At 52.8% G+C, this 10,668-nt stretch overlaps 1 protein-coding gene across 1 annotated transcript in view; it reads left to right on the top strand.

Annotated features, from left to right (window-relative positions):
- The first annotated feature begins 1,005 nt into the window (after positions 1–1,005).
- FBXL18 (F-box and leucine rich repeat protein 18) overlaps positions 1,006–10,668 on the top strand; it is a 42,509-nt gene continuing 32,846 nt past the window's right edge. Inside the window, exons 1-2 of the mRNA XM_044746639.2 lie at positions 1,006–1,155; positions 6,030–6,245. Coding sequence (XP_044602574.1) covers positions 1,138–1,155; positions 6,030–6,245 — 234 coding nt within the window. The 5' untranslated portion in view covers positions 1,006–1,137. The remainder of the gene's footprint in view (positions 1,156–6,029; positions 6,246–10,668) is intronic.

Here is a 10,668-nt window from a genome sequence, read left to right as displayed (position 1 = left end):
CACCCACACTCTGAATGTGACCTTATTTGGAAACAGGGTCTTTGTAGATGTCATTAGTTAGGATGAGGTCATACTGGCTTAAGGTGGATCCTAAATCCAACATGACTAGTGTCTTTATAAGAAGAGATGAGACACACACACACAGACACACACACACACACACACACACACACACACACACACACACACGACAGCCCTGTGAAGAGAAAGGATTCTTCCCTAGAACCTTTGGAGGGAGCATAGCCCAACCACCATCATCATTTCAGACTTCTAGCCTCCAGAAGTGTGAGAGAATACATTTCTGCTGTTTAAACCGCCCAGTTGATGGTACTTTGTTGCGGCAGCCCCAGGAAAGTATACGCTTGCTTAGGGTCACCCAGGAGTCACCACCAGTATTCAAACCCAGTTCTTTCTGACACCAGATCTTTCCCCGCGAATTTTTATTAGTAAGTGATTTTTAAATGCAAAGGGTTAGAGGCGAGGGCATATCATCCATACATTCATTTACCCAGCAAGTATTTATTCAGTGCCCACTACCTGCCGGGGAGCGTTCCAGGCACGGGGAATCCAGTCCCTGTCCTACGGTTTATTAGGGGGAGGACGGGAAAAAAAAATACAGATCGGATGGCGCAAAGAGCTATGGAGAAAAATGACCCAGGATAAGGGGCAAGTTTAGGTGTGTGCATGCGACGATGGGGAGGAGGCGATGCTAATTTCTGCAGGGTGATCAGAGACCAGCTCTCTGACACGTGGTTTCCACACACCGCGGGGATGGGGAAGCAAATGCAAAGCTTTGACGCAGGAGGGTAACGGACCGGCAAGGGAAGCGAGCAGAGAGCAGAGGAGAGGGAGAGGAGGTCAGGCAGCAAGCCGGGGGCGCCCGCGCCTCTTCCAGGCTCACCCCGCGCCCTAGCGGGGCCTTGGCGGCGGCGCCGCACCCAACATGGCGGCCGCGCGGGGCACGCCTCCAGGCGAGCGGAAGTGCGTAGCGGTGGGCGCCGGAAGTGGTGGGCGGCCCCGCCCCCTGCCGGGGTCTCTGTGGAGCCGCCGACGCGCCGGCTTTGAGCATCCCTGGCGGGCCTGGCGGGAGGCCCCGGGGCTGTGGCTCCGGCGGCCGAGGCTCGGCCCGCCGTCGACATGGCCAGCTCCGGAGAGGTACGGCCGGCGCCTCTCTCCGCTCTCCTCCCTGCCCGGCGGCCTCGGCCCCGCTCCGCCCTTCCCATCCCGACCCCAGTTCCTCTGCGTCCTTTCCATCCCGACCTCGGCCGGGCTCTGTGCTTCCCACTCTGACCCCGACCCGGCTCGGTCCTTTCCTCCCCGACCCTCGCGTCGGCCGGGCTTGGTCCTTCCTGCCCCGATGCTGGCCTCGGCCTCGCCCTGTCCTTCCCATCCTGACCCTGGCCTTGCCCCTTGTCCCATCCCGCCCCCGAGGCCCTCGCCCTGTCTCCGAAGACACCAGCTCTCTCCCCCTTCGGGTTTCCATCCCTCTCCCAGCCCCGCATTCCTGATCGCCACGGTTCTTCCCTGCCTTTCCGTCCTCAGAGTTTCCGGGCTCCTCTAGGCCTCCCGGGCCCTTTTCCCAGGCCCCTGTGCCTTGGCGCAGCCCTTGGAGCTCTGAGCCGGTGCCCTCTCCTTGCCCACTCGCACCCCATCCTCTATCTCTGAATGCTCAGTGTCAGTTCAGCCCACTTTTCTCTGAGCCTGCTTCTTGTGTGACTTGAGGGGTAATGGAGGGAAAGCCATTTCCCCCCGGGGGACTTAGGACTTACCCTGGAATTCTTTCCCCAAGGCTCCACAAATCTGGGTCCGACGGAGAATCCCACCGAGTCCCAGTAATGTGGTGCAAAGTATTTTCTCCGCAGACCAGGGTATGGGCCATCTGGACTCTGACTAGTGGCTTTCCTTTTGTTGGCTCCCCCTACCTTTCCGTGCACTTGTGTGTGTCTGTTAGTACTTGTCGTCTGGGACTCAGACCCTTGAGCACACTTCCTAAGTCTTAGGGGCTTGCCTGTGCGTACATGGGAGGTGGCGGGTGGTTGCTGAGAGCTCCTCTTCATTTGGAGTGAATTTGACTCAGAAGTGGCCCCTGTGGCTCCTTAGTTGAGGGGGCGGGTGTAGGGCCCACCTGCAGATGGTCGCAGGACACCAGCTCCCCAGGAGGAGCCTGGTTGTGTCAGCAGATCCAGGGTAGTTGGGTGTGCTTGGGGTGGGGGGGGAGTCTGGCACATTGGTCTCGTGGGGTCCTGGTGCAAAGGCCCCTCTGTTCCTTGAAGCACATGTGGGCGAACTGGCCAGAAGGCCTGTTATATAGTGGGCGTCTCTTGCGTTGACAGGAGAGAGGGGATCTTGTTCTTCCCTGGATGTGGAGGTCAAGGTTCCTTTTTCTGAAGATGTCTATTTATTTATTTATTGAGATATAGTTCGCGTATCATAAAATTCACGCTTCTAAAGGGTACAGTTCAATAATTTAAAAAAATATATTCACAAGGTTGCGCAGCTATCCCCACTCTCTGATTCCAGAATGGGGTGGTCTGGTTTTGAAGGTCACTGCCGGCTTTAAAGGGCAGACGCCCAGGCCCGCTCCCCCAGTTTCTGAGGAGCAGGGCTCTGCGTTTCTAAGGCACCTCACGTGATTCTGAAGCAGCGGTCCGTTGACTTCCCGGGTTCAGTGCCTCTTTCTCGTGGGCGTTACAAAATGATCTCTGTTCAGGAGCCTTTCTTGGCCTGCTGAGGAGAGAAGCAAGCATGCAAGCCGTTACAGTTCATCCAAGGAGGCTGGGGCTGGAGGGGGAGGAGGGTACTTGTGCAGCCGTGGAGGGGGAGGAGGGGGAGAGAGAGGGGGAGTTAAGTGTGTCTGGGGGCTGCTGGGAGGGCTTCGCTGAGGAGGGAGCATTTGAGTTCAAGTTCCGAGAGCTGCTGTTTCCATTGGGTGGTGGCGTGTCAGTTTGTGCAAAAGCTTGGAGATATGAGTGCTGTGTATCGGGACATTCTGGAAAATGCCAACTAGAGAAGTAAAGACCCAAGAGGAGGGGGCAGTGTGGAAAGCCTATCTCGGTTGCTTCTCTGATTTACAGCATTTTGTATAATGGAAAATTCCACACACTTGCGAAAGAATGGTGTAGTGAACCTGTGTCTACGTACCCGTTGCCCCCAGACCATCTTGTCTCATCTCCGTCTCTCCCATCCCTCCTCCCCTTAGATTATTTAGAGCACATCCAAGATGCCTCAGGCATTGATTTGTGAGTCCTGTGATTTCTGTGGGTGCCGGGCTGGTGGAGGGTCAGATGGTAAACATCTGGGAGGGGATGTTTTTTGGGCAGGTACCTAGGTTTCAGTACTTAATTTTGCTTGACTTTAAAAAAAATTGGGAAATGTTACGCATTCTGGAAAGTATATAAGACACAGAGTTTAGCGAATAGCTGAACTCTGAAAACCCCTTGCAAGTTGTCATTATCCGGTTCTAGCCGGGTGGTTCCCATCTGTGCCTGATAAGGATCACCTGGTCCGCTCCTGCATCGGGATTTCCGGAGCCTTCGGGAAGTGCCTGGCTGGGCTCTCCGGAAGCCGGGCAGCCCTTTTCTGGTGAAAGGAAGAGCAGTTTAGGGCTCAGCTGATCTGGCCCTGCCTTAGGCGTTGCTTGCTGTCTGACTTAGACTACTTCCCGAATTATTTAAAGATAGAGAATGGGTCTGCCTCAGTTTCCCCAGTGGCTGAGAACGCATCGCTCCGGGAGGCAGAAGGAAGATGTCCAGGGTGTGTGTGGAGGTGGGCGTGGTCTGGGCCACATTTTTATTTCACAGACAAGACTCTCGGGGACGTGCTCCCTCCTGGTGGGCACTCCTTGTTTCTGTCGTCTCCAGAGCTTGTCACCCTTCCTGGGGGAAAGGGGTGCTGACTTACAGATGCCGGGATCCTTGTCTTGGAAGACTCGGTTCCAGGGAAAAGACTGCTTCTGCAAACCCTGCTCCTGCCTCCCAGGACCCGCGTCGGGTGGTCAGGTCGGGGGAGCGACTGTGCGCCACCTCGCGGGGCACAGCGCTCAGAGAAAATAAAATCATCTCGTGGGCTGTGCCGAGACGGGATGGAGGGGGCCAGAACTCAGTTCCTGGCTCTGGTTTTTTTTTTTAGATTCTTCTATTTTCTAGATGGTTTTAGGAGAAATTCAGTATTCACATGACTGGAAATTATATGATGCTGGAGTTTTCTACAGTGTCTTACCCTGCGTTCTCGTTGCTCCGTGATGGCCTTCTGACTCTGATAAATCTGCAAATTGGGAATGGGGAAGGGCAAGCCTCAGGCTGCTCAGCGGGGTTCGAGCCCACCGTCCCTCGGTCCCACGTCCTGTGTGCCCAGCTCGCCTGCTAAGGATGGCCACTGGTCCCAGGCTCCCTGGAGATGGGAACCCTGGGGCTAGGATGGGGCCTGGGAACTGATTTCTCACAGGTGCCTGCATGAGCCCCGGGATTGGCTCTGGGGATGTGGAGCTGAGGAGGTCACTCTGGTCCGAAACACTAGACCCGGAAGAGAGCGGGCCAGGCACTGTGGACGGTGGTCTGCTGGCCACTTTCTGCCCTCACAACGGTGGGGCAGGACCCGGAGTGAGGGCACAGCAGGTGGAGAGGGGGATGGAGGCACGTCTGTTGCCGCCTCTCGTGAAGGAGGGCCAGAAGTGGAAGGGCAGGTGCTGGTGAGCAGGTGGGAGATAGCTGTGGAAGCACTTTCCCTGCCTGATGCGGGTGTGCAGGAGGCAGAACCTGTCAGGACGGGTAGGGATGTCACAGTCAGAGTTCCTGGGAAACCCCCGGTGTCCGCCTGGGGGGTGCCTACCAGCTCTTCCTGCCCAGACTCCACCGTTGCCATGGCATCAGCCAGGCTTTCCAAGCCTCAGCTTCCGTGTTTGGAAGAGGCAGGTTGCAGATGGATCCGCTGGGAAAGGCAGGAGAATCTTCCGGGCCCGCTGTCCTGGGAATGGTAGAGAGGCGCCCCTGTGGGGAGGATGGTTTAGAGGCAGGAGGACCCCTTCGGGGAGGTGTTGGGACGAGACAGGGACTCCCCTCCAGTGAGGTCCCCTGGCCATGCTTTGGGGGTTTCCTGTTGCCCTAGCATGAGCTGACCCCCTCTTCCTCGTGCTTGCCCACATCAGGAGGACGCTGGCTGTGCCCACGTTAGAGAAGAAAGCCTTTCGTAGATGTCTGCGCCAGGAAACTGAAACGTGTGGATGTCTTAGTGGAAATACCAGCACGAGTTTCTAACCAGAAACTATGATACATGGAGAGAAATCGTGCACTCCCTATTATGTATTGCTAACTGTAAGATTTGAAAATGTTGCTAGTCAAGCAGGTGCTGTTTCTTATTTTTAAGGCCTTTTTTTTTTTTTTTGAGGAAGATTGGCCCTGAGCTAACATCTGCTGCCAATCCTCCTCTTTTTTTGAGGAAGACTGGCCCTGAGCTAACATCCATGCCCATCTTCCTCTACTTTGTACGTGGGACGCCTACCACAGCATGGCTTGCCAAGCAGTGCCATGTCCGCACCTGGGATCCGAACTGGTGAACCCCGGGCTGCCAAAGCGGAAAGTGCGCATTTAACTGCTGAGCCACTGGGCTGGCCCCCAATTTTTTTTTTTTGTGAGGAAGATTGTCCCTGCACTAATATCCATGCCAGTCTTCCTCTATTTTGGACTTGGGATGCTGCCACAGCATGGCTTGACAAGAGGTGTGTAGGTCCACAGCCAGGATCCAAAGCAGTGAACCCTGGGCCACCAAAGTGGAGTGTGTGAACTTAACCACTATGCCACTGGGCTGGCCCCTGAAATCTGTTACTTTTGAAGAGAGGTCCTGGTGTGCAGATTGAAAAGGAGCTTTTGAAGAATGTCGTGGGTTCTTGCGCCGCTGTTCAGATTTTTGGTAAAAGCACCTTCTCTTCCATGGGCCGTGGTGAGGGCTTCTCTTGGCTTGTCTCCCTGGCTGCAGAGGCTGGGCTGCGGGCCCCCTTGGGGATGTCGTGGGAATTCGTTTCCCCTTGTTTTCAGGACACGTCCAACGATGGTGACGCGCCCCCTGCAGCGGCCTCGATGGCGGATGGCGCCCACCTGCTGGGCTTCTCCGACGAGATCCTCCTGCACATCCTGAGCCACATCCCCAGCACAGACTTGGTTCTCAACGTCCGGCGCACCTGCCGGAAGCTCGCAGTGCTGTGCCTGGACAAGAGCCTCATCCACACGGTGCTGCTGCAGAAGGACTATGAGGTGAGGCGGCGTGGCCCTGGGCTGGCACTCGTGTGTGGGGCAGGAAAGGGGGCGACCGGAACGCCCACCTGAGGACTGGCGCAGCCCGGCAGCGGGGCCCGCAGCTGATGTAAGGAGGCGGGCGCTCGGTGTCCTGACTGGGACAGCCTCCCAGATACGCTGCGTGACAGAGCTGGGGGCCGAAAGGGCGGGTGGCGTCCCACCATGGAGGAGGGCGCAGGGACAGTGGATGGGCCTGGGAGGGCTTCGGGCCTCGGCACAGGGCGAGGCAGGAGCCTTACATTCCGGTAGGTACCCAAGAGTGGAATTGCCGGCTCCCACGGCAGGTGTTGGGACTTCCCTGTGAAGTTATTGTGTGGCTCTCCAGTGGCTCGAGGGAGGCACCGTCTGACATCCCCAGCAGCTACAAGAGTTCCATTTACCCCGCATCCCTGTCAACACACCATGTGGTCGGTCTTTTATGTTTTCGCCTTTCTAATGAATGGATGGACGTGGTGTCTCGTGGTTCTCACTTCCCTTTCCCCGATGAAAGCTGCTGTCGATTGTCTTTCGTCAGGTGCCTGGGCCGTTCGTAGATCCTCCCTTCAGAGGTGACTGTGCAAGGCTTTTGCCCATTTATTATCGTCTGCCTTTCTCTTAGTGAGTTAGAGTTGTTCTCTATATGTTCTGGATACAAGGCCTTTGTCAGATACACGTATTAGGAGTATTTTCGCTCATTGTCTGTGGCTTGCTGTTTCATTTTCTTAACAGTGTCTTTTGAAGAGCATAAACATTGGTGAAGTCCAACTTATTGGATTTTTTTTTTTTTAAGATTTTATTTATTTTTTCCTTTTTCTCCCCAAAGCCCCCTGGGAACGTAGTTGTATATTCTTCATTGTGGGTCCTTCTAGTTGTGGCATGTGGGACGCTGCCTCAGCGTGGTTTGATGAGCGGTGCCATGTCCGCGCCCAGGATTCGAACCAACGAAACACTGGGCCGCCTGCAGCGGAGCGCGCGAACTTAACCACTCGGCCACGGGGCCGGCCCCTGAATTTTTTTTTTTAAAGATTTTATCTTTCCTTTTTCTCCTAGAGCCCTCCGGTACATAGTTGTGTATTTTTAGTTGTGGGTCCTTGTAGTTGTGGCATGTGGGACGCCGCCTCAGCATGGCCTGATGAACCGTGCCATATCCTCGCCCGGGATCCAAACCCGTGAAACCCTGGGTCACCGGAGCAGAGCGCGCGAACTTAACCACTCGGCCACGGGGCCAGCCCCCAACTTATTGAATTTTTGAGTTCGTGCTTTCTATATTCTGTTGAAGAAATCTTTGTGAAATCTGAGGTCATGAAGATTTTCTCCTATGTTGTCTTTTTTTTAATATGTAACATTATATTAGTTTCGGGTGTACAACATTGTGGTTCCATATTTGTGTATGTTGTGAAGTGATCCCACCGTAAGCCTAGTCAATGTCCATCACCTTACATAGTTACATAAAGATTTTTCTCTTGTGATGAGAACTTTGAAGATCTACTCTCTCAGCAACTTTCAAATATACGATACAATATTGTTAACCCCAGACACTGTGCCGTACATTACATCCCCAGGACTCATTTATCTTATGACTGGAAGTTTGTGTCTGTTTTTTTTTTTTTTTGGGTTGGGAAGATTGGCCCTGAGCTGACATCTGTGCCAATCCTCCTCTCTTTTGTTTGTGGGATGCCACCACAGCGTGGCTTGATGAGCGGTGTCTAGGTTTGCGCCCAGGATCCGAACTGGTGAACTCCGGGCCGCCGACACAGAGCGGGTGAACTTAACCACTATGCCACCGGGGTAGCCCCAAAGTTTGTGTCTTTTGACTACCTTCACTCATTTTTCCCACCCCCTGCCCCCGCCTCTGGCAACCACCAATCTGTTGTCTATATCTATGGCCTTGGTTTTCTTTGTTCTTTTTTTAGATTCCGCATATAAGTGAGATTGTATGGTGTTTGTCTTTCTCTGACTTATTTCAGTTAAGCATAATGCCCTCGTGGTCCATCCATGTTGTTGCAAATGGCAAGATTTCATTTTTTTTTTTTATGGCTGAATAATATTCCATTCTCTGTCTATATTACACATTTTCTTTGTCCATTGACCCATCGATGGCTGGGAACTTGAGTTGTTTCCATGTCCTGGCTATTGTGAATAGTGCTGCAGTGAACGTGGGGGTGCAGGTTTCTTTTCGAGTTAGTGTTTTCATTTTCTTTGGCTAAATACCCAGAAGGGAAATTGCTGGACCATATTGTAGTTCTGTTTCTAATTTTTTTTTTTAAAGATTTTATTTTTTTTTCCTTTTTCTCCCCAAAGCCCCCTGGTACATAATTGTATATTCTTTGTTGTGGGTCCTTCTAGTTGTGGCATGTGGGATGCCGCCTCAGCGTGGTTTGATGAGCAGTGCCATGTCCGCGCCCAGAATTCGAACCAACGAAACACTGGGCCGCCTGCAGCAGAGCGCGCGAACTCAACCACTCGGCCCTGGGGCCAGCCCCTCTGTTTCTAATTTTTTGAGGAACCTCCATACTGTTTTCCATTGTGACTGCATCAGTTTCCATTACCACCAACAGGGCGCAAGGATTTCCTTTTCTCCATGTCCTCCCTGACACTTGTTGTCTCTTGTCTTTCTGATAATAGCCATTCTAACAGGTGTGGGGCAATATCTCACTGTGGTTTTGACTTGCATTTCCCTATGATTAGTGATGTTGAGCACCTTTTCATATGCCCCTTGGCCACCTGAATGTCTTCTTTGGAAAAATGTCTATTCAGATCCTCTGCCCATTTTTTAATCAGAGTTTTTTGGTGTTTTTGCTATTGAGTTGTATGAGTTCCTTATGTGTTTTGGGTATGAGCCTCTTATCAGATATATGATTTACAAATAGTTTCTCCCATTTGGTAGGTTGTTTTTTCCTTTTTTGGTGGTTTCCTTCGCTGTGCAGAAGCTTTTTACTTGGATGTGGTCCCACTTGTTTATTTTTGCTTTTGTTGCTTTTGTTGTCAGATTAAAAAAAATCATCGCCCAGACCAATGTCACGGAGCTTACCACCTACGTTTTCTTCTAGGAGTTTTATCATTTCAGGTCTTCCATTCAAGTCTTTCATCCATTTAGAGTCCGTTTTTGTGTACGGTGTAAGATAGTGGCCCAGTTTCCCCAAACTCTCATCTGTTGTCTTGTACAAGTTTTATAGGTTTAGCTCTTACGGTTGAGTCTGTGATCCACTCTGCGTTCACCTTTCTATGTGGTGTGAGGTAGGGGTTCAGGCTCACTTTTTTGCATCTGGCTATTTGGTTGTTCCAGCCGCTCTCATTGAAAAGATTATCCTATCCTGCTTGAATTGCCTTGCAGCCTTTGTCTACAATCGATCAATGATGTATCTTAAAGATAAAAATAACCAGAGGCCTAGACCTTAACTTGAATCTGTGGAAGGGCCTCCTGACTCTTATTAGCAGTTGTGAAGCGATGCCTTTGAAACCCAGAGTGAGGCCCCTCCAGAGCGCTGGCTCCTCTGTGAGAGCGAGAGTGAGTGCGTGCTGTGCTCCTGCACTGAGGGTGGGCTTCCTGCACACAAGGCTTCTTGCTGTGTGGGAAGGGGCAAATGCCCCACGCACAGCGCTGCAGCACCGTGTGTCTGGAGCGTTTACCACGTGCGTGTCCTTCGCCTGCACAGTTCTGTGTGCGGACATTGACCTGAGGGAGGTGCTCAGACGCACGAGCATCGCATATGCGGAGGCTCGGTGCAGTGTTGTCTGAAGCCCTCACTGCAACAGCCCTGACGTCCAGCTGTTGGCGCCTGGCCACTGGGCCCCGAGTGGACATGTCGTGGCTCACCTGAGCAGTCCCGGCCGCGTTTTTGAGGAATATTTAATTCGTATGTTGTAAGTGCATATGATGTGAAGGAGAGGACAGCCAAAGCAAGCTTCCAGGGCCAGTTCCATCTTGTGATTAAAAACTCCTGCATACTATAACATTCACCGTCTTCACCATTTTTGGGTGTCCAGTTCTGTAGCATTAAGTACATTCACAGTGTCGTGCAACCATTATCGCTATTTCCAAACCTTTCAGCACCCTGAACAGAACTCTGGAGCCATTGAGCAGTAACTGCCATGCCCCTTTCCCAGCCCTGCTGACCTCTGTCCTGCGTTCCGTCTGTGAGTTGCCTCTCCTGGGTATTTCTCAAAAGTGGAGTCAGACAATGTGTGATCGTTCATGACTGGCGGATCTCACTGAGCATCGTGTCCTCCCACCTCATCTGTGTCGGAGCAGGAGCCAGGACTCCACTCCTTTCTGTGGCTGATCCTTTTCCATTGTGTGGACAGACCCCTGTTTGTTTCCCCACTCACCCGTCCTTGGACCCTTGGGTGGTGTCTGCCATTGGGCTGTTGTCCACAGTGCTGCTGTGAACGTGGGTGTGCA

This window comes from Equus asinus, chromosome 14 (genome assembly GCF_041296235.1).
Source record: "Equus asinus isolate D_3611 breed Donkey chromosome 14, EquAss-T2T_v2, whole genome shotgun sequence".
Lineage (NCBI taxonomy): Eukaryota > Metazoa > Chordata > Mammalia > Perissodactyla > Equidae > Equus > Equus asinus.
The sequence above is the reverse complement of the archived record's forward strand: the minus strand, read 5'-3'. Positions and strand labels throughout refer to the sequence as shown.